This window comes from Xyrauchen texanus, chromosome 16 (genome assembly GCF_025860055.1).
Source record: "Xyrauchen texanus isolate HMW12.3.18 chromosome 16, RBS_HiC_50CHRs, whole genome shotgun sequence".
Lineage (NCBI taxonomy): Eukaryota > Metazoa > Chordata > Actinopteri > Cypriniformes > Catostomidae > Xyrauchen > Xyrauchen texanus.
The window spans coordinates 36,721,634-36,747,168 of record NC_068291.1 but is presented as its reverse complement, the minus strand read 5'-3'; the positions used below and the strand labels follow the sequence as shown (position 1 = coordinate 36,747,168).

At 36.5% G+C, this 25,535-nt stretch overlaps 1 protein-coding gene across 1 annotated transcript; it reads right to left on the bottom strand.

Annotated features, from left to right (window-relative positions):
- Nucleotides 1–478: 478 nt before the first annotated feature.
- LOC127657191 (WD repeat and HMG-box DNA-binding protein 1-like) lies at nucleotides 479–24,147 on the bottom strand. Its single transcript, XM_052145880.1, has 26 exons — nucleotides 24,084–24,147; nucleotides 22,334–22,436; nucleotides 21,971–22,082; nucleotides 21,666–21,817; nucleotides 17,949–18,060; nucleotides 17,540–17,590; nucleotides 17,291–17,386; nucleotides 16,471–16,563; nucleotides 16,181–16,287; nucleotides 15,814–15,967; nucleotides 11,841–12,036; nucleotides 11,284–11,456; nucleotides 10,988–11,172; nucleotides 7,695–7,936; nucleotides 7,023–7,160; nucleotides 6,501–6,657; nucleotides 6,303–6,417; nucleotides 5,864–5,995; nucleotides 5,382–5,599; nucleotides 5,027–5,178; nucleotides 4,312–4,368; nucleotides 4,147–4,178; nucleotides 3,871–4,038; nucleotides 3,442–3,581; nucleotides 2,358–2,493; nucleotides 479–1,010 (listed from the first exon to the last, which is right to left on the bottom strand). Exons 2-26 carry the CDS (start codon nucleotides 22,408–22,410, stop codon nucleotides 843–845), a joined length of 3,363 nt encoding a protein of 1,120 aa, XP_052001840.1. The 5' UTR covers nucleotides 22,411–22,436; nucleotides 24,084–24,147; the 3' UTR covers nucleotides 479–842.
- Nucleotides 24,148–25,535: the final 1,388 nt, after the last annotated feature.

Here is a 25,535-nt window from a genome sequence, read left to right as displayed (position 1 = left end):
TGGCTAATCCGTGCGCGTTCCGATTGGCCTAGAGGCGCGATTGCGTCACGCCGACAGGTTCCTATTGGTCGAGAGGCTTTAATGCGTCACGCAGCCTCTCTCTCAGTCTATTTACATTTAATTGATGTCTTGAGGAGAAGCATATCATCTTTGAAAAGGCCTCTGGGTAATATTGCTTAATTTTTTTGTCTTTTTAAGGCACCATGCAAATAATTTGTACTGTTGTTGGAAGCCTGTCAGTTCAAATCGGTTTCATGTCAAAGTTCAGTGACCTTAGATGAACATCAGAAAAAACAATAAATCAAAATCACTTCACATTTGAAGGATGCCTGTCATTACATCAGCTGGTGTGCAAGCCTGCATAACACATTTTGTATTTTCCACTGGCTATATGTAGAATAAAGAAAGAAAACCTGCATAAAATGCATGAATATTCAAAATGCAAACATTTTAGCTTTTATTATTCTCAAAAGTTCACAAAAACATATGTACAAGCATCAAAATAATCAGATTGGACAGACAGTACAGCATCCAGAATATTTTAGAAAGAGACCTAGTTATTAAGCATCTCACCAGATTGTGAAATGCATAACAAAGAACATTTTCTTAATTTAAAATGCAGATGAAGTGAGAGAAACAGTGCTTTCAAAAGAGCTCAAACTTGTTGAAAAGAAAATAATTTATGGAGAATGCACAAGATCGGATCACAAATGAGTGGCCTGTCCATTATAAGACCACAGAAAATTACAGTACAGTAAGCAATGAAAAATAGCTTAAAAGTTTTAGCATCAATATTAAAATAAAATGTAAAAAATAAGTATTAAACTTAATTACGATAAGCATTATTCTTTGTTAAATGCAAATGCAGAAAGCTTAGCAGAAGTATCCAGTGATTTTTTCTTTTTTGCACTGCCCTCGTCCGTTTCTGCATTTTTATCCATATCTTTTCCTTCATCTTCACGCTTTCTTTTCTTGGCGTCAGTGTCACCCTTTGCTTTTTCTGTCCAGACCTAAACAGATAGAGAAAAATGTATATACTGCACATTAAACCAGAGAACTTAACATACAGTGGAGTTCAGAAGTATGAGTCCACTTCTGAAAATTCTTCTATTTAGCATTTTTCTAATATAATACAGCCGTTTTCAAATACAAATTATATGATCTCAAATCACAATTGGAGTGAAAGTTTATCTGAAAATGAATGTATTATTAGACTGCAAGGTCCCCGATTTGCTTTAATGGCAGCATGCACTTGTGCAGCCACAAGTTTGAAAAATACTTAGAACATTTAAAAATCCTAAAACTTTTATTTCCATCTATAAATTAATTAAACCAAATTTAAATAAGATTAGATTGTTAATGTGGTCTCTGACTTTTGCACCCCACTGTATGATCATGCTCAATTACACAACTGTACACCACACCGTTCAGACAAACCTTTACGTGAGCGTAATTAAAAATGAATGACAAGCCACTGGAAACAGTCACATTTGTTTCCAATACGAGTAAACAAAAGGTAGCGAACATTTACAGAGACTGTGATGAGTCACATATGAGCACCAGGTCCCATTCTGCATGTTCCACCCCTCCTGCTCCACAACATTCATAATTGTATCATACTCTTCCACTGCCTGATGTCACCCCCTTGTCATTAACATAAGATCAATGAGCATGGCCCACAGCCCCAACCAGTGTTTCCAGAGCAACAGGCATCCTAACCATTCCCCCTCCAGGCTGGTGCGTGTGTGAGAGGAGTCATTCTGCACTACACTGAGTGACCTTATGGGTGCAGGGTCACGAACAGATCAATAGAGACAGAGCATGAGTGTTTGTGAAGGGCACGCATGCACGCAGGTGAGGGGACAATCAGAAAACAGGTTCTTTTGACAGGCTTGATTTAGGTTAAATAAATAGTTCACCCAAAAATGACAATTCTGTCATTAATTTACTAACCCTCATGTCGCTACAAACCAACATGACTTTCTACAAAAAGTGAGTTTTAGAAGAATATCCTAGCCACTCTTTTTCATATAATGACAGTGAATGAGGACAGGAGCTGTCAAGCCACAAAATTACAAAAAAGCAGCATAGGAGTATCCTAAACAGTCCAAACAACTTGTGTGTTATAAATCAAGTCTTCTAAAGCCATAGAAATTCAAGTAAATCTTGAAAAATTGGTTGTTTTGAGTCACATCCTTTTTATTGTTTTTATGAATTGTCAGGCGATTAAACCACAAATGGCTTAATATGCAGAGGCTACAATAGTAAGCCTGAAAAATTATTTTAATTACACACATCAGAAACCAGTTTTGATTAAAATGTATGTTACATGCTCCAGTAAACATGAAATGCCTTACCAGTCTTTCCTCTGCTGACAGAGTGCGGAAACGCCCCATGCCATCCTTGATAACATCCATTTCCTCAAAATCAGGATTGTCAGCCAGAATGCTCTTCCTGTTCTCCTCAAGCCATAGCTGAAAGCCGGTTTTCGGTCTGAAGGAAGTAAATTCTAGTTAGAAAACAGACTGTAAACAAAGAAAGCACAAAAAGGATAATTCCTCAATCAAAAGCAAAACAATTTGGTTAGGGATGTACTGTCAATCATAAAGCATCAGCTAAAATGAATAGTGATTTGGAAGATGATTAATCAATGTCTAGCTCTTTTGTGCATATTTGGCATTGGTCAATAATTGTGTCCTGTTGGCCGATTAATAAGTGTTAGCTTTCCCTTTGTTGGTTCAAAATCAACCAACAGCCTTGTCAACAGATTTCTGTTTTTAATTTGAGTAAAACTGTACTAAGTGTTTAATATAAATAATTTTGTTATCTCATTTGTGTTCATTAAATTGTGTGTAGTACGTATGCACGTATATATTGGCATGGTAACAATTTACAATAAGGTTATACGTGTAGACAATTATGCAATGCAATCAATTAAATGAGCTACCAACCATATGCATTTATCTTATCTTAAAATCATATTTAATAACTTAATGTTAACTTCTAAAAATTATCAAAGAATACAATATTAGGGCCGATTGGTTCCAATTAAAACAGTTAACTATGACAAAAGTTTAAAATATTTTTAACTTATATAAAACTTTAGATTAGAGCTAACTGGAGCTTTGAATAGATCCTAGCCATCTTACAAAAACAGGGAAAACCATCATTTAATTTATCCGACATCATAGGAGCCAAACTTTCTATAATGGTGCATCTCTCGATGTGATCATTGAGCTTATTCATGAAGTTTGAGCAGAACAAATCTTTGCATAAATAGTTTGTAAAACCATTCTTACGTAGTTATAACTCGTTTCATGAATGTGGTCCATTAAACATTTTGAACACTAAGAATACATAATGGATAAAGTGGCCTTTGACATTCTCTTCTCTCCTAGTTAAATAATTGTGTCCATTAAAAATAAAGAAGTTGCTGCTTACTTTCTGTTTTCAATATTCTCTGTTGATGCTGGAGGTGTTGCTAAAGGAGTCTGTTTTATGGTCTCGGCTGCTGATTGGCTCTCCTCCTGTTTTTTACTGATTCTTTTAGGAGTGCTCATCTGCAGCAGAGTGGCCTGTGTCTAAGAAAGAGGGCCAATGCAAATTAGGAACATCTAAAGATCTGTAATCTACTAGATGGGATTGATGGGTTCTGGGGGAATGCATGTGCTAAACAAAATAAAGTTACTTATAATCCAGTGGAAACACCTTTGACATGTTCTGCTATCAGAACTAAGAATTCCCTGTGGAAAGATGCTAGATAACAGGTCATCCCTGACAGACAGAACGGAGAGTGAGCTGTATGGGATCAGACATATTGTTTGAGCCTGCAGGGCTTGAGTAAATGTGTGTTTGACCAGCACGCTGTACCTTGGACTTGGGTTTGGGTGCCAGGGGCTTCAGGACTGGGGCTTTGCCCAGTTTTGAGGTTCCGCTGAGAGCAGCAGGCTTTCTGCTGGACATCGTCAAGTTGTCTAAAACATTAGTCGCTCTGGGCTGACTAGCTTGAGAACCTGATGACTTTCCAGCACCCGAAACCTGCATGTGAAAAAAAAAAAAATTATTTACTTCCTTTTAAGTAACTGCAAATCTTGAATAGGGGATTCACTGTAAACGTTCTATTAACATTCACTGAGTAATTCCTACCTTAAAAGGGTTCACACATCCTTCTTTGCTCACTATGAAAAGCACAATATTCATTGTCAGCAGAGGCATTTTTGGCAGTCTAGTCATGTCACTCAATAAGATATTTGAGAAATCAATAAATCGCTTATGCAATCAATTACATTTAAATCAAAGAATTCAACTCACCTGGTTTGGGAGAGGGCTTTTCAGGTGATTTTCCTCCCTTTTTAAATGGATTCAAACCTGGAATTTCAAAATTCACAAGTCAATAATTCAAGGTGAGATTTTTGATTTAAACAAATATGCATTTCTTAATTATATAGGTGTGCCCAGTCCTCCATCTGAGACGCAAACTCTTTATAGTCAATTATTGTGCACAGATAAGCGTACCAATCCAGTAATCATGTATATTTATTGTTATTCTAGGGAAAACATTATGAGCCATATAACTGTCATAAGTGAATGACTGATGCACAGGTCATTTAGGGTCAGAAATTAAGGGGAGCAAGGGGGAAAAAAATGGCACCAAAAATGCCCTGTATTCAAAATGTGGGGGTAAAAATGCCCTCGTAATGAATTCTTCAGTTTTTTTTTTTGTTTGTAACATCTGATATACAGTTGTTCTTAATATTCTATTATAGTCTAACTTAAACATATTATGGCATAAAATGTGATTTAAAGTCTATTTAATTCTCAAGGTAAGAGGTAATAAATTCTCAATCTTGAGAATTTGTATAAATTAATTTAGTTAATTGACATATGACAAATGATGCAATATTAAAGGAAATAATGGTAAAAAATGCCCCTTAAAATCAAATCCAGAGGGCATATTTTGCCCTTAAAAATAAAAAAAGTATTTCTGACACTGTTGAACGCATCCTTTTCAAACTGCCATACATACGTGGTCTGCTGGCCTCTGATGATTCCTCTGCATCCATTTGTTCTTCCTGTTGATATTCCTCCTCCACCTCTTCCTCATCGTCACAGCCATTCTCAGCTTGTGCTTGTCTGATCTGATCAGATCCTCTATATTCTCTGTTGGCGTGACTAAACCTACAAAACACATCATGTCAGTATGACCATTTTCAACTGTCGTTAAATGTTACATTTCAGGAGATGTGGTAACATTGGCTCAGCCAATGGGATGAGTTGGGTCTAACTGGTTTTTGGGAACAGTCAAATTTCTGCCATTCCATTTCGTGACACAGAAATTACACAAGTCACCTTTAAATTAAAACAACAATAACCAATATTACCCAGTGTTTCGTGATGCACTCTGATAGGCCAGCTCTTCCTCTTCCTGCTCCTCCTCCTGCAGCTGATTGGCCTTTTCCAAAGCAAGCTCATTGAGTCTCTGTGCCAGAGCCATGCGTCTTGAGCGAGACGCGTAACGGATGGCGAGCGTCACCACGTTATGAGTCATCAGCTCAGCCAGCTCCACACACCGGAACTCACGCTCCAGTTTACACGACAACTGACGCATGCACACACACACACACAAAATAAAACAAACAGCCTAAAATTAGATGACTGGAAGGACAGTTCAGTTAAAAGCAACTTAATCTGATCAAATCGGAGAAGTATGATAAATACACGTCTATGCAAAGTTTTGATTAATGGCATTCCAGAATAGTGTTACAGAAATCAGACAGTGAATGACAATATAATTCAAACCAGGCACATGTGATTGAATTTAGTCAGAGTTTAACTTCCTGTTTTGGTCTTGTGAATAACTTACAGCGAACATCTTCATTAGCAGTTCCTGCTGATCTTTCTCAGTTTGAATCTGGCCCTCATTGTCTATTTCATAACCGCTGGATGACAGAAAGCCGTAATGGTTATGAAAGAGCTTGGAACGCCAGTACTGCTCCTAAAAATAGACATAGCACAGTATTAATGTTTTGTATTATTCACAAACCAACATTAAATGTGAAGTGTGACATTTTTGTGCCTGTTCATCACACAAAGTGATCATATGTCTTAAGATTTGGAATATAATACGAGAGTTATATTGACTACATTTATTGTGGTTTGTGTATTTGGTCTTTTTTTGGAGCTTCACAGCCTAGTGTCACTATTCACTTACACTTTACAATTTAAGTCATATGGGTTTTCTATCCTAATGATAGACTTTTCATTTTTAGTCAAACTATGCCTTTAAGCATTTGAGGCAGTACCTCCATCTGGCCTTTCTCTGTGGTGGTTTGACAATATGGCAGTTTGAAGGACAGGACGGCCACAGCGGGTCGTGGTAAGGTGGGCGGGAAACGTGAGCCTTTACAGGGGATACACCTGAAGATGATGGGAGATATTCCAATATGAACCCACTGGAACATTTTTGAATTACAGAAAATGATGCAAAGGGAAAGCCATACCTAATCTGCTGTGGATTCTCATGAACTCCAACCACCCAGTAATGATCTGATTTGCTCTTGCAGGTGTCCCTGGTGTTGCCAACAGGGGCCCATGTGTTCCCCAGGGTTCGGTTGAGCATACGTACAACCCCCTCAGAGTCAATACAGCACGGGGTTCCTGAAAAACAGTCATGATCATGAAACTCTCTGCCGGACACAACAAATGGAGAAAAGCTCTTTTTTTTTTTTTTTAAACACACTTTTAAAAAAAAAAAAAAAAAAGAGTCCCCCCCCAATATTAAAATGGTCTCATAATTTACTCACACTCATGTTCCAAACCCATATGACTTTCTGATGTTGAACATAAAAGGAGATGTTAGGTAGAATGTTGGCCTCAGTCAACATTCTCTTTCATTGTATGGGGGGAAAAAAAGCAAAGTGAACATCTCTTTTTGTGATCAACAGCAGAAAGAATACTCATACAGGTTAGAAACAACAAGACTGAGTGAATGATTACAAAGAAATACAGAGGAGGTAGCTCACCCTCCGCAGTAAAGCCCATCCAGGCCAGGTAGGATTTCCGTGAGAGAGGCAGCGGTTCTCCATGGATCACCTGCCTTTGCTTCCGCCCAAGCTGAAGCAGCTGAACTCCAAGGGCCTGATCTCCATCAAACCCAGTACCTGACGGCATGATAGATGAAAATTGAGCTCAACCAATTTGTTAGTAAAAATCACATACCACGAGTTCAGGCAAGTTTCTTCCATGCGGAGCAAACAGTATCAGTTGAAATGCAGTATATATAGAAATTCAGACATGCGGTAGCATTGGGAATCCAAATTTATTTTAGCTTAATTTGATTTGAGTCAGAACTGTTACCAGGTGTAGTTTAAAGCCTGTGGCATCAGCACATATATACAGACACACACACAATTTACTGTATATGTCCTTTGTTATGTCCAATTTATTTATGGTTCCAATGAAACATACTCCTAAACAATGTTCTCCCTCACAAATGAATCATTAAAAGGAAAGTTGTTTAAAACAACATGCTTACAAATTGAACATTTCTAACCACTTCAAGCATAAAGCAAAATACGTAAGGTAAACCAATACACATTTCGGAACATTGGTTTTAGCTGAGTGGTTGTTCAGGACTTCAGACATTGAGCTAAACTTGTGCTCGTATCAGGACATAGAGTGGAGTACATCAATACCTCTGTGATATACTATGAGGAGCTGCTCGCCGTGTCCCGCCATGCAGACTGCAGCACCAGGCAGGCTGAAGATCTCCTTCTGCACACCACCAATGGAGAACAGCCTGACCATTAGAGTGCTGGTGGCCACTGCCGCCCATCCCTGACCCAAACATAAGGCACGCACAACTTCTTCTTTAGGAAGATCCACCATCCACTCCTTTTGAGTGTCCCAACAAGAGAAGTGCAAACACTGGATCTTACTGTGAGGAGAGAGAGGAAGTGAGATCTGATAAATACAGAGTCACAAAAAGGTGATGGAACTGTGAAATCATATAATGGTGTCAAATATTTTTGACTCCATTTCTATATAATAATATTTATTATGGCTGGGAAATGTAACGTGTTCATTTCTGCAATGAATAGTTGCAGGTGACCATTTAACAAGTTGAAAACACTCATGTTTTCCCCCTCACTCCCTTGGCTAAAATTGGCATATATAAATTTCCAAGAGGTACACGCTGAACTTGACTGCACATACTAGCACAGAAACTGATTGTGTGGAGCAATGCACACATTCATTTATGTGTGACACATATCCCAGGCATTAACACAGGAGTGGATTTACTATACAGAGAATGGAGACTTCACCCGCAAGCAGTGAGCCAGATGTGGAAGACATACCATTTGCATTACTCGAAAACACTCCCTATCAAAAGCAAAACAGTATGAGTGAGACCCAGCGTGTGCACGATTGAGACTAAATGGCAGCCAGAGAAAATAATAGTTTGAGATTTTAAACTTCAGAAAATAACACTTCAGCATTCAGTTTGTTTTATAACTGTATAAATAGTGTCTAATAATGCATTGGCAGTTTACCCTTAAGTGTATCTCACCAATAAAGTACTATATAAACTGAATTTGCCCATTTGATCCTATTATTAAAAAAAGCTCTCTTTTAAAATGGCATTTTACACAAGTTACTTCGATATAAAATGTCTTTCTGTAGTTCACAGGATGTTTATAAGGTTAATTACATGTAATTACATGAACAAAGCTTCAGGGTATGATTGTCCCTTTCAAAACCCTTGTGAGCCAGGTCGCATGCAAAAATGTAACCGCTGTTAAATTTGCAGGGATGCACACTCATGAGCAGTGAAAATGCAGTTGTTTTTAAAAGAATAATATCTTAGTGATTGACAGAGGCAGTCATTTTTTGGAAATGTGTCTAAGCTTACCATATGTCTTTCAGGCCTAATTACATTGGCTTGACAGAGCCAACATACTGCTATTCTACAGACACGGTTTAGGGTTCTTCCAAAATCCCAAAACAAAAAACAATATAAATTGTAACTCCTCCCATGGCTGTCAAGCTACATCCTCCAAACTTGGCACAGGCCTAGGACACGGCACAAGTATCAAACATAGGGCACGTCGATGCGGTTCAAGTGCCAGACAGTACACGCAAAAGTCACCAAGCTGTTTCCCTTCTTAAAGAATGACCAAGGCTAGAGTAAATAATATATGTCCACTGATAATGATTTGGGTCAAATTGAATGGAAAATATTCGAGTTGAACTTTACAACTACTTAAAACATTCATTGTCAAACCAACATCAAATTTGTCTTGAAAAACTTAACCTATCTAGTTAGCCTGAAGCAAAATCATTTGGCATAAAAAGGTACCACAGTGTTGCTATTTTACAACATTTATTCTGTGGCTTAGGGCTATTCAAATTTTAAAGTCAGCTGAATTTTAAATTGATGTTGTTTCCTTAGTCCACAAGAGGGTGCATTACATTTACATTTATGCATTTGGCAGACGCTTTTATCCAAAGCGACTTACAGTGCAATTATTACAGGGACAATCCCCCGGAAAACAACCTGCAGTTAAGTGCCTTGCTCAAGGACACAATGTTGGTGGCTGTGGGGTTAGAACCAATGACCTTCTGATTAACACCCCTGTGCTTTAGCCACTACGCCACCACCACTCCAGCATTAAATACAGAAACCATTCAGAACCATTATATTACTGCTATTATATAAGAACATTCCTGGACTTAAAAAAAAAAAAAAAAAAAAAAAAACATTTTCAAATAATGTGCATAAAATAAATTAAAGTTTTAATCGGTCCATATTTTCAAATGTTAAGTCAAAAGTAAAATGAGGGGGGTAAACGCTTCAATAGGCAGTTCACATGGTGTTACACCTGCACTGATGCCACAGTATATATTTCCCCAGACTCAAGCTTCATAATAACAGCGGAATAACACATTGCTCTTTATTCAGTAGGGTAAGCAGTATTCCCAGATAGCAGTAGTATTCGGCTGAACACGGTGGTGAAGTGGCTCAGGCTATGAGCCCAAATGCTGTGCCTAATTAAAAATAACTTTAAAAAGCATCTAGAGACACCTGCTATCTGTAGCCTTTTTAGCACAAGAATGCAATCAATCTGAAGTCATCGTCAGTGCTTGGCACACATCCAAAATTCAAATGCACAGTTTTAGCATTCGAATGTGCAATTTTTTCTTAAATTCAATGAATATTTGAATTTGACAGCCCTACTACGGATTAAAGCGACTTTCAAGGCAACTCAGTACACTCGGCGGCCATCTTTGGAACACTCCATAGCAACAGTTTTCTATGGATACACAATTGCTTAAATGTACAGCTCCTATCTACATAAATGGGGAAATACAGAAATCTCACAAACAGTTGGTCAAGATTACGATCAGATTACGAACAGTTGGTCAAGATTACGATATTTCACATGTTTTTTTCGAGTTGACTGACAGGCAATGACTGTACCTGAAAGTTGATTGGCTCCCATTTATTTTAATACAAGTGGTCCGTCTCGGGTTAAATAGTCTCTGCTTAAAATACAAGGCCATTACAAGTCCCGGTGCTTGTGCTGTTTGGTGAAGCAATCAATCAAGTAAATGATAGCAATTTTTTAGATTGACATTTAAATTATTTAAAAAACATTTATTTAGATTAAAAACTGTGAATTTTAACAAAAAAAAATTTAATTTTCATCCTTAAATTTTAACTGAATTCACCAGAAGAAAAATTACTACTGACTAGTGGATAAGAAATTTTGCAATAAATAAAATGGAAGCAAAGGGCAAATTTACTCAGCAAACAGAGATAGGCAAACAATTAAGGACAGTGGAAATGAGACTACAGAACAAGGTTCACATCATTTACTGCTCACTGTCGGATTACTGTTATAGCATGAGCAAATTTGACAAATATAAGCAAGCAAAAGCAATATTTTTTTGTCTATCAAGTATTAACGAAACACTTGTGTTTTACCTGGCGAGCTCATCGGTACACTCACAAGCCAGCAGCACAGCCTCCTGGGATAGGTCAGCCATGGTGTGGCCGAGGGTGTTGGTGAGGTGCATGGCATGATGGATGGCTGTATCATGGAACTCCACATCAATGGCATTGTCCTGCTCATCGTTATAGCCACGAACGATGCCCACTGAGTTCCACATCTGAGACAAAATACTGGGAAGTGTAAGAACGTATTTCTTAAACTCAAATTTAATCATATCTTAGAAGGTGAAAGTTTACAAAAATTTACTCTTACAAAAAGGTTTCCTTACCATAAAGCGATGCATGAGGTGCACTGGGGTGGATCCTGGTTGGAAAGCCCTTTGTGGCAGGGTAGGCATGGGGCCATCATAGATGGGACGGGACACAGCAGGAGCCACAACTGGAAGAATCGCACTGCTGCAATCCTCCTCTGGAAGTTTATCCAGTTTTACTGATCCTGCATCTGTGTGGGCCAAATGAGCACCAAAGCATGAATATCGGAACTCAAGTGAAACCGATAACTGGCCAAATATTATTCTAAATTAATGTTAATTTACTGTCAGCAACTTTGTGTACAACTCATTTATGATCGTAAACTTGTATTACATCATTTATATCTGCATTATATCAGCCATTAGCCACCCTGACCACTACATATCAGCAGCAGCCATTGAAAAACCCATATTAATGAAAGACTAATCTGAACATTAATTAAAAGGACATTTATTCGTTCCCTGCAGAGGAAACCTGATAAAAGTAATATTATACAATTATATATAAAAACATTTCCTTAAGAATGTCATCATGAGGTTTACAAGACTTTTTTTTTCATCAAAACGTCTCAAACCTTGAGAATCGTCATCAAGGAACGCCCCTCTGTTCCGTGGTCTGCCTGTGGCGGGCATAAGATCATCGTCATCATCATCGTCCATAACGGCTTTCTTCACCGGAGAGCGCGAATCGCTCATGCCATCATCCAGCATCCGATCATCATCCTCATCAAACAGGTCGTCATAATCATTAGTTTTTTTTCCTGCAGGGGCCTAAATATAACCAGCAACAATAAAACAAAAAATGTATTTACTTTACAGCAACTGTTTACTTGTAGCGTAAAAATTCTCTCAACTCATAATAACTTGCATTAAAAGTCAAAGAGATATGGACTAAAAGCCACAAAACTGTTATCTTTAATGCTTCCTATATGGTTTACTATAGTATTATGCATGTGTTCTCTATTCTGTTGACACAAATTTATTACATGCATTTAAGGCTAGGCAATGGTTTTTCTTCTATTTAATCGATTAATTGACAAAACTGCAACATTGTTTTTTTTTTTTAAATCAAGGAATCGAGGGTTTTCAGAAAAATATTAGCAAATGCTGTAGTCAGATATGCTGTAAATCTACCAAAGGCTGAATAATGAAAAGAAAAAAAAAATGTTATTGTGCTTGGCTTGATGCTAGGGCTGGGTATCACCAGCCAACTCACAATATGATCCGTATTGCGATGTACAGGTCACGATTCGATATACCGTGATAAATGTGTCACGATATCTCAATCTCATGATTTGATTGTTGTTTCACAAGTTACCAATTCAAATTAGGTTTGGCTATATTTCCGTTATAATGTCCACTTTGCTTGCATACAGTATGAAAGAAATTCGGTTTCAGCTAATCTGAAAGAAATGTGAGCTTCTAACTTGTTAAATTATGGAAATATTAATTTTACAATTTTTATTTTATCATTATGGTCACATTTTTATGCATTAATAAGCATGTCTTGAAATTGTGTGTGTGTGTATATATATATATATAAAATATACAGGGTGTGTGTGTGTGTGTGTGTGTGTGTATGTATGTATATATATATATATATGTTGTGTGTTGTGATTATATTATTTTAGCACTCTATTTAAGACCAGCAGCAGGGACTTTGACAGAAGTTTGTTTTGGTCAAATGGTTTATTTACAGTATCCGTGCTATGTGTGGGTAGAATTAAATGTTTCTTTTGTTGTTTTGGATTGCCTGGGTCTCGTCTTTGGACTCTTAAACATTACACAGAAACACTCAAATCTTGTACAGCATGCAGTGAAAAGATTCCACACTACTTAATCACTGTTAAGTGAAATCTGAAAAATGACCAGCCAGTGGCTGACCACACACATAGCAGAAATGTATATGTTTGCCCACCCCTCGAGCCAAACATGTGAGATTCCATTGTTGACACACCTCATTAAAGCCTCTCTGACTGCACTGAGGAGTAGGGCTGAAACGATTAGGCAACATTATCGACAACGTCGACAGTAAAAACAAATTGGCAACAAATATTTTCATTGTTGAATAGTCGTTTGATCTCATTTAATGTAACATGGGATCACATTAAACTGTGATGGCGCGTGAGAGCAGCACTGCAGTTCGCGCAACACTGAGGAGAGGAAGAATTACACAGCTGACAGTCCAGATGCACTCTAAACTTTCCAAACAGCTTCAGGTGATATAGATCCCAAAGTATGAGGTTAATTTACAAACAAAAAAAAAAAAAGTAAAATTAAGAAGCACTCTCGTGGAATAAGCCGAGCCAGAGCTCTTTAAAGGAAACACCCTGGCATTACATCTTAAATGCAGTTATATTTAATGCGTTATAGCTTTATTAAAGTTCAAATAATACAGAAGCAGATCATGTAATTAACTACAAACTCCGAAACTGGCATTTCTCTGTGCGGTCAGCGCCTCTTCTATGAGTTGCGCAAATGTCTCGATCTAAGGGGAAGAGATTGAAACTGCACTCGGCTGAGGCACACTCTGACGCGGGGATGCTGTCCCTCAAACGCACACGCTTAATGCAGCTCGATTATAACGTGATGACTCGCGACTTATTGAATCATAATATACAGTATGTGTCACTGTGCATTTCTTATGAAGAAAATTGGCAATATGCAGCTTTATTATTAAGAGAGTTTTTTAGTGAGTTAAAGATGGATTGAAGTGAACAGAAGGTGAGAGAGGAAGTCTTTGCCCCATATGTTTTTGATTTGTTTTGGCTGTTTTCCAATATATAAACTCTAAATATCTAAACTCCTTTAAAACAAATGCACATTTTCTTTAACAGCTATACTCCAGAAGAAAAGAAAAAAATTCTGAGAATGTTCAAAATAATATTATAAATACAAATAATAATAAAAAAAAATTATGCATTTACCTGAGAAGCAGCATATAAGATATTTATACTTGCGTTTAGAGAATAATCTTGAATAGAAGTATATTTTGTCTTACTGCACTCGCAGAATTATAACCAAGTGAAAAAACACATGTATACAAAATATATTTGTATTCAAGATACATTCTCATATATACGTTGCTTCTCAAGTAAATGTATCTAGTTTAAAAACAATTTTAAAATGGAAAACAAGAGAAAAAAAAATTATAACAATTAGATTTTTTGCAAGTGAATTTCTTTACTGAATTAAACGTAAAAAAAAATATTTACATTTCTTGTTGCACTTAAATCTGTTTTGAATACTATTCTGATGATAGTGAAACTTTGCAGTATGGCACTTTTCGTACCACTGTCTCCTTAAGATGATTCGCTTATGTTTTCCTCTTTTGTAAGTCGCTTTGGATAAAAGCGTCTGCCAAATAAATAAATGTAAATGTAATAAATAAAAATATTAAAAGTATTTTTTTCCCGTTAATTCGGTGAATGTCTTCTAGAGGTATTTTTAAAAGATGGTTTTGTCCTCTTTATTGTTAGTAAGCACGTTTAATCCAACCTTTTAAATTGGGCCACAAGCCGATTAATCTTTGCAGTAATCTGCGAATAGTCAAATAATCGTTCGTTTCAGCCCTACTGAGGAACACCACTTTCAGAGTTTGAACATATTTAGACAACCTGCTGCTTTATTGAAATGTAGGGCATGATATGAAAGCACAAATAATTGAATATTAATCTAAACAGCTGCACATGTGTGCATGCACTAAATGAACGGAACAGGTTAACAACATGGAGACTGACACATGTAATATTTCCAGTACGATTGTACACTGTAATTGTAGCATGAATTCATCCATCATGCATGTATACACCGGCTTAATCAGACCATAACTGGCCTTAGTGTTGTGCGCATGATGAACAAAATGGTTCATTCATTTATTTTAATACCCATAATAAAACATTAGTTACATGACAGTTACAGACAATTCATGTTAAAGCATATGGATAGGCTATAAATAAGAGAATCAAACCTCCACTGCGCCTTTTAACATGATGATTCAGAAAGATCGCCAATTATTGCTTTGATCTATGATGTGCTTTAAGTGTACAGCATCTATAACCAACATTTGGGAAACTTTGCCAGTTGAACTGTAACGATAATCATTTAATACTGCTTTGCTGCTTAGCATGTATCACACATACCCAATAGAGCGTGTCACGCACTGACTGAGGCGATGAATGCAGAAATTCAGAACGCAGCCTTTTGCCGTCTAGTAATCATGCAAGGCCATTATGCGATTTCAAATTTGATTCAATCAATTGTGCAGCCTTATTGGATATCATACTGACAGAGGACAAAGTCTGCAGATTTCACAGCGTTTCCTTTTACCATGTCCATTTTTTCAGTTCATTTCCCAAATCGAATCATGTTGTTGTTGTTACTTTTTAGTTGATGACATATAAAAGAAAACTAAAGGCAATTAAGTGTCACCAATAAAAAAGAGGGAGAAAACTATGCAAATATTAGGAAAATATCACAAAAAGTTCCTTATGCATCTCTCATGAGTAAGCAAGCAAGAAAAGGTAAGACCCAGAGGGGACGACTGACCTTGGTGCTCTGGGTGGTAGATGATGAGGAGGAGGAAGAGGACGACACTCCTTCCAAGAGCCCAAGGCAGCCCTCATTGTCAGTGTAAGCAATCTGGCCCCCTGAGGGATGCCACGCCATACCACACACAGTGAAGCCTTTCTCATGTTTCTGTCTGTGAAATAAAACAGGATCAGCAACACTATCTCCACCCAAACTACACAGAACTCCAATAACTACTACCCATGACCACTGCTCTAAACAAACAAAACAACACATGACCTATGCCTGAAATACACATTCAAGAGTAGTCTGGAACTACAGGGAGGCAATATAGTAAATATATATCAGCAAGTCAATATGTGACTTGCTGATAAATGTGACTAACCGTTCGATACACAGTTTGGCCTCAACATCCCAAATCAAGAGATTTCCACCAACTGTTCCTGCAGCCAGAAATTTCCCACATGGCGACCAGACCACAACATTCACAACCTGGAGAAGAGAGAATTATATGGAGGAAAAATTAGTTCATAATGTACGATGCACACCTTTTACCACATTGTGACGCAAATATTTTTTCCCAACCTACAAATCATCTTTCTCTAATGATACTGGTGTTATAAATCACTGTTCCACTGTAAACGACTGGATAGAGGCTGATTGTTTTCCACTAACCTGTGTGATGAGGTCATCAGAGAGCGTGCTAATGTGCGTCCATGTTGCTCGGTCATAAAGCTGAACAGTCATGTCCACCGGTACAGCAAGCAGCTGCAAGCACAAACACCAAAGAATAAATTATTCGTTTTGAACGTCTCTAAAGGTCAATATTATAACTGCAGTAAGAAATAACTGGTGATGATAGATGATAGTTTTTAAAGATGATATACAGGATCTTAAAACAGTTCAACTAAAAGTAATCAAAGAATGAATTTGAAAAGGTTGATTTAAAAGGAATATTCTGAGTTCAATAGAAGTTAAGCACCATCAACAGCATTTGTGACATATTGTTGATTACCACAAAAATAAACTTTGACTTCGTCCCTGCTTTTCTTAAAAAAACAATAAGCAAATATCGAGGTTACAGTGAGGCGCTTACAATGGAAGTTAAGTTGTAATTTTTACAGCCATTTTGGCATTTGAGCTTATGGCGTTGCATCGTCATAGCAACAAAGTTGTAAAATTGGGTATAATTTTAGACAGAAAAGGTCAGCAAGTGATTTTATTTCACTAAAATAATGTTAACACACATATTGTTTATGTCTTGTGTCAATACTTTTGAAACAGTGAGTATTTTAATGTTTAACAATTGGCCCACATTCACTTTCATTGTAAGTGCCATTGTAACCCAGATTTTTGTTTTGAAGAAAAGGAGGGACGAGTCATAATAATTTTTGTGGTAATCAATATTATACCAGAAATGCTGTCAATTGTGCTTAACTTGTATTGAACCTGGAATATTCCAAGTAAAATGTAAACACATGTACACTTCCCATACCTTTCCAGCACGAGGTTGCCAGGCAAGTCTGCAGAGAGACTTGGCATTGCTTACATCACTCGACTTCTGGAGGACATTCCATTGAGCTACCGGAGTCTAGAACACAGAACAGGGTACTTTAGCTTTACATCAGGCTTTGTAATACTTTACTATACACATTTATTGTAGGAACATTTGCTTGAATACGTTTAAGCTACTGTAATGCACATATAAAAAAAATTATCTTAGTTTACTAATAATGTCTTATACCTGCGACTCAATAGACCACACATGGACTGACCCATCACAGCTAGAAGAAGCCTGTAAGGAAGTGACATCAGGCAAGTTAAATCTCCATCTTCACTAAAGTAATATTCAGAACATGTGAAATATTAGAAAGTACAAAACAACTACAATGTGTTTCTGGAGTGGATGCTCATGACCCAGACTCAAAAGTTAATTTTAATTCAACTCAGAATACATTTATGTATTATGACAGGCTTTAAATTAATGTTTGGGAATGTATTAATTGTCCACATGTATGACAGACAAAAGTAACGATTAATAATGCACATGCCAAAATGAAGGTAATACTAATGAACATTTAAATTTGTGCTTATTAAATTGACCAAAATCTGCTGAATATATATAAAATGCAGCCGTTAACCATGACTCTTACTAGGAACTCATCAGAGGGATCAAAGGCCACACTGAGCACAGGCGCATTATGACCACGTAGAGTCTTCTGCTGACTACTGTCCATCACCTCCACGATCTTCACCAGGAAGTCACTGGAAAACACAATCCCAAAATTAGCACCATCATTCCGACTATTTTCACAGACTCATATTGGAGCAGCAAATCTTTCTGATCTGAAGTGGGGAAATAAATAACTCATTTCTGAACTCTACAGGAAGAAAGAATAAATCGAATAACCTGCTCAGCTGCCAGTGTGGCCTGCATCAATATTCAAGCAGAAGCATGCAGAATAAAACTGCTCAATCAATGCTGTGACATGCTCTCTACCTTTGTCTCCATTTAAAACAATACATAAATCTGGTGAATGGCCATTTCGCCCAAATATGGCTAATCATAAAACAATTCAAGCGATTTCCTCTCTGCATTAACATTAGTCAATAGCACGGATGTATATATTAAAGTATAAAATGATCTATGGCATTTATCTGACAGCGAGGAACCCTACAGAATCTTGCTGGAGCTCAGAAAAACCAAAACCATCAGTTGATGCAATTACTGTATTCTGCTGATGTAAATATGTAACCCAGGTGACATTAGATGAGAGTGACTTGTGATAGTCTTGGAAGCATCAGTCAGAATGGGTTAAAAATCACAAGCAAATCAGTAATGTTTTGCACCATAAGCAATTATTTTTCAGCAAAAGTGTATATGAGTTTAAAGCTGTCAGGAGATATACTATAGCTGTAAAATATCCAGCTATTATTGCAAATTAATGTTGTAAATTGTTTTTTCCAAAGAAAAAGTTGAAGGAAAATTACAAGCTTTTTACACTAATACAATGTTGCTAAATAAATATATTTATTTAAAAATGTTTAACTGCTAAAAGACATGACTTGTAATTTTGCAATATATGTTGGAAATCATGACCACTCACATGAGCCGTTTTATTCTACATGGAGAGGTCCACACGTCATGTTAGAATCACACGACTCGCTTAATCTCAGTAACCATCCAGATATTTGATACTTTCACTCATTGTTCAAAGTAATCATGGCTGACTGTGAATACTACATTTCTACAATGGCATCTGAAACTGAATACTATTGATTTTAGATGATGCTGCATCCAAGCCACTAGGTGTCAGTGCAAGTCCAAAATGACACAAAGACAAAAGTCACTGAGTGCACCTTTAATAAACAAATACACAATTTATTTAGTCTATTTTTTTTTTATTTTTTTTTAGGTGGGGCCAGTAAAAGTTTAGGCAGGGCAAGTAAAAATATGAACTACTGGCCAGCAGAAAAAAAAAAAATATTGTTGTGCCCTGTATAAACAGAACTACACCTAAAATTAGGGCTGGTTATTGATACAGATTTCCCAATTCGATTCCGATTTACAAGCTCTCGATTCAATTCCGATATGGATTCATATGGGTATATTTAAGTTATAATGTCCCTTTTGCTTATATATGAAAGAAATTGTCTCCCAGCAAATGCTGTAAATTACACAGAGGACCTTCTAACCAGGTACATTTCAAAAATATAAATTTTACTAATTATATTTTATTTGTTATTCATCATGTCACGTTTGGGTTTTTAAAAAATAAACAAATCCATGGATTCAAAAAATAAGATTTATTTCATATATTAAGTTGTTACATGCTTTTTATTTAATTGCATAATTTGAACTAATTTAAGTATTTACATGGATTTGTTGAACACATGCTAAAACCAGTAAAGCCTCTTTAATGTGTGCATGTTAATGAGAGATACTCGAACGGTCTGTGCAACAGTTCTATGTGTGATTAGAATTAAAAGTTTATATTTTGTTGTTTTTGATCGGCAACTGACTGTAGGGAAGAGAGACAGATAGACACACTATTCAATGACAAATGGGTTGCATGGATCTCGTCTTTAGACACACATTACACATAAAATCTTTTACTCTCAACACGCAGTGAAAGGATCTAGCTGCTGAATACTCCATCGCTATACTGCACACATCACTAGTGAGTGAAAGCTGAACATTTGCCAACCAGTTGACAATATATACATTTTTAGTTGCATAGCGTGAAATTTTGTTGCAAATGCAAGTGATTTCCTCACTGTAGTGGATGGTTACACATAGTAACATAGAGATAGTCCATTTGAAGATTGCGATGCTTCAGAAAAATCTATATTTTTTTCCCACCCCAACTAAAAATCCAGCAAAAATGTATAGGGGCCATTCACACCAATTGTGTTCTCACATAGCACATCGGTACACCAGATATAACATATCTGCTAAAGAAAATGCAAAAATGCATCTTATAGACATAGCACAATGAACGGAACCGAACACAGGTGTCTCGACTTACAATTGACACTAAAAATGCAGCACTCCTGTGCGAGAAGCTGAAAAAAATCAGCAAGGGCGGTGCACCGGTTTTTTAACACATGTTTACAAAGAAAACCCCACACACATAGGGCTGGGCGATAAAACTATATTGATATATATCATGATAAAGAAAATCCATGATAAGCTTGAGGAATTTTTGATATTTACTGCAAGTCGCTTAAACACAAGCACTTCGGCTTTCTCAGGCTACGTTTCTGCTGGTGTGGACGAAATCTGCTCAAAGGCGCTCACAACACTAGGAGAGAGCTTGCTCCGCACCGCTGCGAGCACGACGCTCGGCTTTCATAGGAATTAATTGAAAACGCTCTCAGCTTCGCTCACAATGCGCCAGTGGTAACGTAAGGTCAGACTGGATGAACTTGCTAATGCTAAATGCCATGCTAACAATTAGGCTACGTCAAACACCGGATTGATTCCATCCGCAACGCAAGACTTCATGACAACGGTTGCGCCCTTTCATCAGAACAACAGTGATGTGGACAACAGCTCTGATCTTTCTGCGCTGTAATCTTGAATATTGTTCTCTAGCACCAAAAATGCATCATATCTGCCCTGTCCCGCTCCGCACACGTTGCCTCTTTTCCCTGCATGTGGGTAGACATGAAGCGCTGCATGAGTTAACGTGGTTTCAAAGCACCTTTTAGACCATAACGTTTTTCCCTTTTAAATGTATCTTTATTAATCAGCATGTTACAAGCCTTTAATAATAAACAAATCGAATAAATCGATTTCTGTTCTAATTTTGTGAAAATTAACTAGTTGGTAGACTAGTCTCTCACTTTAATAAAAATATACAAACGTTTTTAATTTTTTTTTCTAAATTTTCTCTCGGGACACCCCTGAACACACATTCAGCATCATTCCACAGGGCTTCTATGCCCCATACTTGGGTAACTGAATCTAAAGACATCATGTAAAAATATTTCAACAAATACCGGACTGCTGATCTTTTAACATTCATTTTCAATTGATAAACGGTAAAATTGGTAAAAGATCCCGCAGACCCCACTGCTTTGGCCATCTCTGGATGCCCTGTGCAGTTTTGTAGAGACTATTTTGACTGTTTAGAAAAAAAAAATTTTCAAACAACTTTGAAATAAACAAAAGAAAGAGCAATGTGTAAATGTATATCGTGATAAATATCAATATCGAACAATATGAAAAATTATTTTTGCCATATCGCCCAGCCCTACACACACATTTGGTGTGAATGGCAACTTATTAAAATAAAATATCTGTATGCATGTTAAAAGATAAGGATATATAATAAATCAGCATTAGGAGGGTTGATATGACATACCTTGATCCTGCTGCCACTTTTGAGCCGCTGGTGTTGAAGGCAACGTGGTTTGCGTTGGTGGTGAATCGAGTGAGTATGCCATCTGGATCGCCCTCCGGGAAAGTGTGAATTTGAACTGTGTTGTTGGAAACAGCTGTAACTAGTTTTTTATTCTGTTGGAGTAAAATAAACACTTAACATTTAAATACCAATATAATTTAATTGATGTGTTTTTTGTTTTGTCTTGCACTTTCAACTAAAACATGCATCGATATGCATTCAATAAAAACCTGCAAAGACATTCAAGGCAATAAATGCTAATGTACCCTCAAGGCTACAGAATAAACCTTCTCCCCGACATTTATGGATTTAGGATCATCGTCATCCAGACTTTCCCATAAGCGGACATCACCATCACTTCCACAGGTTATGATACACCTGGAAAAGATCATAAGGTATGTACAGAATGAGGAATAAAAAAAGTGATGCATCTCTATGACCCAAATACTGTCATTTCAAATCACAACAGTCTGAATTATACAGAAATTCATGACAATAAATTTAGCTTTACCAGTGATTGGAACAGTATAAGATTTGGTAATCTACACTAAAAGGAACTGATTACATCCCAAGTCACTTTACATTTCAGGTATGTGGAAGTTTTGAGTGATTTTGAAGATGTTACTCACTTTCCCTCATCATCAAAACAGACATCAGTGTGGCCCTCTGAGTGACCATAGCGCATGGGCTTCCTTTCACATGGCATGATGCTCTCAAGTGAACAGTCAGATGCTGAAGGAATATGTATAATTAAAAACTGAATCAGATTCTCACATTTTAACAATGCAAATATTTAATTGAAAAGGTGCTGAAAACAATAGCTTTAGCTGAATATTATAAGAATCCCATAATTCATTGTTATTGAAAATATTGAAGTCCCGGAAAACTCTTTCTTATTCTTTTTAATTTGTATGACCAAACTCTTCCTCTATCTGTAAGTGACGGTACTTATACAGTGACTTTACTTATATATCAGGGCTCAACAATCTAATTTAACTCAATCAAATCTCCACCAAGTTAACTAGCTGGCTAACAAAGACAAAATTGTAGCTGTATAATTTAAGAAAGCTTTAACACTTACATTTTTTTTTTTTATTCTTATTTTAGTGGCATTTATAGACCCTGTACACAGGATAAGCGGTTGACGATGGATGGATGGATTTTAGTGGCAAAAAAATATATTATCCTATATATATATATATATATATATATATATATATATATATATATATAAACATTTACAGACACACAGGCTGCCAAACGTTTAGAATAATGTACAGATTTTGCTCTTATGGAAAGATATTGGTACATTTATTCACCAAAGTGCAATTCAACTTATCACAATGCATAGGCACGACATTAATAAAGTAATAAATTACTATTACAATATGAAAAAAATAAAAATACTTCTTAAACTACTTCAAAGAGTTCTCATCAAAAATCCTCCATGTGCAGCAATGACAGCTTCACGGATCCTTGGCATTCTACCTGTCAGTTTGTCCAGACACTTTCTGATGTACTTGCCATAGATGTGGCTGTCAAGTCGTGCACTTCTCACACACACCTTACATTAATGGATAGTGATTTATAGTTCCAAATTCGCAATAAGCATGATTACTCAAGGATAAGGTGTTGGGGTGATGGCTGCTGGAAATGGAGCCTGTCTAGATTTTATCAAAAATTACTTTTTTCAAAAAGTGATGGTGCTGTTTTTATACATCAGTAATGTTCTGACTATACTTTGTGATCAATTGAATGCCACTTAACAGCTATATCTGTTCATTAATCCAATCCTTTGGCAGCTAGTGCGTGTGTGTGTGTGTGTGTGTGTGTGTGTGTGTGTGTGTGTGTGTGTGTATATATATATATATATATATATATATATATATATAAATTTCTTTATGGTGGGGCCAGTGAGAATGTTGTCAGTTCGAGTGAAAATCTGAACAACTAGAGCAGAAAAAAGCCTGGTATATTATATTTCATATTACAAGACAGAGATGCACCAACACTTGCTTATGGTAGTAAACAAATGTACCATTGCAAGTACATTTTCCTGCTACTTGTCAAAAAGATCTTGTCTAATGCAACAATTACACAGGGGACATTATTTACACTGTACGCAATATAACGAAACAACTTTTAAGTCGGAATGTATCTTAATATTAGACAAATATCCTAATGTATGCAGTACAAAGAGATAACTGTTCTAATGCATTTGCTGTTGCACACGAGTTATCAAGCACTGAACAAAAACACGCGGCTGAAATCTACGACTGACTACACGTGTCAACGGATAAAAATATAATCAGATAATAATAACAATTTAATAATACATCGATAAATGCTGTAAAAGTATTTTTATTATATATTACTCACGGTTTTAGTTTGGCGGTAATCCCAGTTTTCAGTATGCAGCGTTGCACTCTCTCGTATCTCCCGCGCTGAAAATAATGACGTTGAAAAGTGGGAGGTAACTTTAACGTTTCTCAAAAGCTATTGGTTAAATCACGAGTATTGGCGCTGCTCCGATAATGACGTAAAGTGACGTTTCAGATAGAACATTTTTAGTTAATAAATTAAATTAAAATGAATGTGAAACATTTTTTTATGATTGTAAACGCCTCAGGTTAGATTTTTCTATAATTAATATTATTTTAAAATGAAATAAAAGTTATCCTTTTTTCATTACAAATAACAGCTGGAACAGCCTGCTTCTAAACTGTCTCATATGAGACATTATAAGCATTAATAATTTAATACAGCCTGAAGGTTGTCTGATCTAGACCTCTTCATGAGAATAGACAAATTATCTCCATTGTCTCTTTACTCAATAATTTGATATGTAGCACTGGAAGCAGCTCTTGTATCTGCTTGTAGGGTGAAATGCAATACCAAATATTATGATAAGATTATTGGCCACATTGGGACATCTCATCTCTGCATCATTTAGCTTCTGCATTCTGTGTCTCTGTGCATGTGTGCTTGTATTTTCCTAGTTATGAATACAAAGTAACGTTCAGTCTTTTAGGTATTTGCCCAAGACTTTCACCCACTGTTGCACTTGTGTATATGGTTGAGTGACAATAAAGGGATTTGATTTGATTTGATTTGATTTGTATTTATTAGCTACAGTATGCATTTGAATGATTTCAAAACTGAGTGGTTATGCAGGGCAAATCTATCAAATAAAACACAGTTAGTTTAATAGTATGTTATGGTTTAATCACTGGTTATTCTCTCAAAATCTACCATTGGAAAGTGTCAAGTAAGTTCTACAACTCTGCAACTCTGCCATCTAGTGGAATCTCTTAAGTACTATAATAGGAAATATTATCACCATTATTCATTTCCTGTTTGATCATGAAGGTCTGGGGTGCAGAACTCCATATTTCAAACAAACGTTTAAAAAAAAAATACATTAACAGAGGATGATGCTGTATACATTGTATACATTACAATGTACATGGTACATTGATACTTTACAGATGCAAAATGCAGTACAAGAAATGACAGATCAAAATAAAGGGTTAGTTCACCCAAAAAATGAAAGTACTGTCAACATATACTCATCCTCATGCTGTTCCAACCCATATGACTTTTTCTCTTTTGTGGAAAACAAAAGGAGATGTTTGGCAAAATATATGTTTCATTTATCATTCACTTTCATGGCATCATTTTCCCAACAGTAAAAGTGAATGGTGACTAAGGCTAAAGCAGGCCTTTTTCACCGTCTCCGCCGTTCACAAACTTTGTATTTCTCCCCACAGTGGCAGTCGGGATGAACTGTAATTTTGCTCGCAATGGATTTGATTAAAATCTCTTTTATAT

What these genes read in the sequence shown, in the direction of transcription:
- LOC127657191 (XM_052145880.1), bottom strand. Translation starts at nt 22,410, where the DNA reads ATGCCATGTGAAAGGAAGCCCATGCGCTATGGTCACTCAGAGGGCCAC. An exon ending in TTTATTCTGTAGCCTTGAGG is followed by an intron (nt 21,818 to 21,970) that starts GTACATTAGCAT and finishes TTACTCCAACAG; the next exon opens with AATAAAAAACTAGTTACAGC. An exon ending in CTACCACCCAGAGCACCAAG is followed by an intron (nt 12,037 to 15,813) that starts GTCAGTCGTCCC and finishes GGTTATATTTAG; the next exon opens with GCCCCTGCAGGAAAAAAAAC.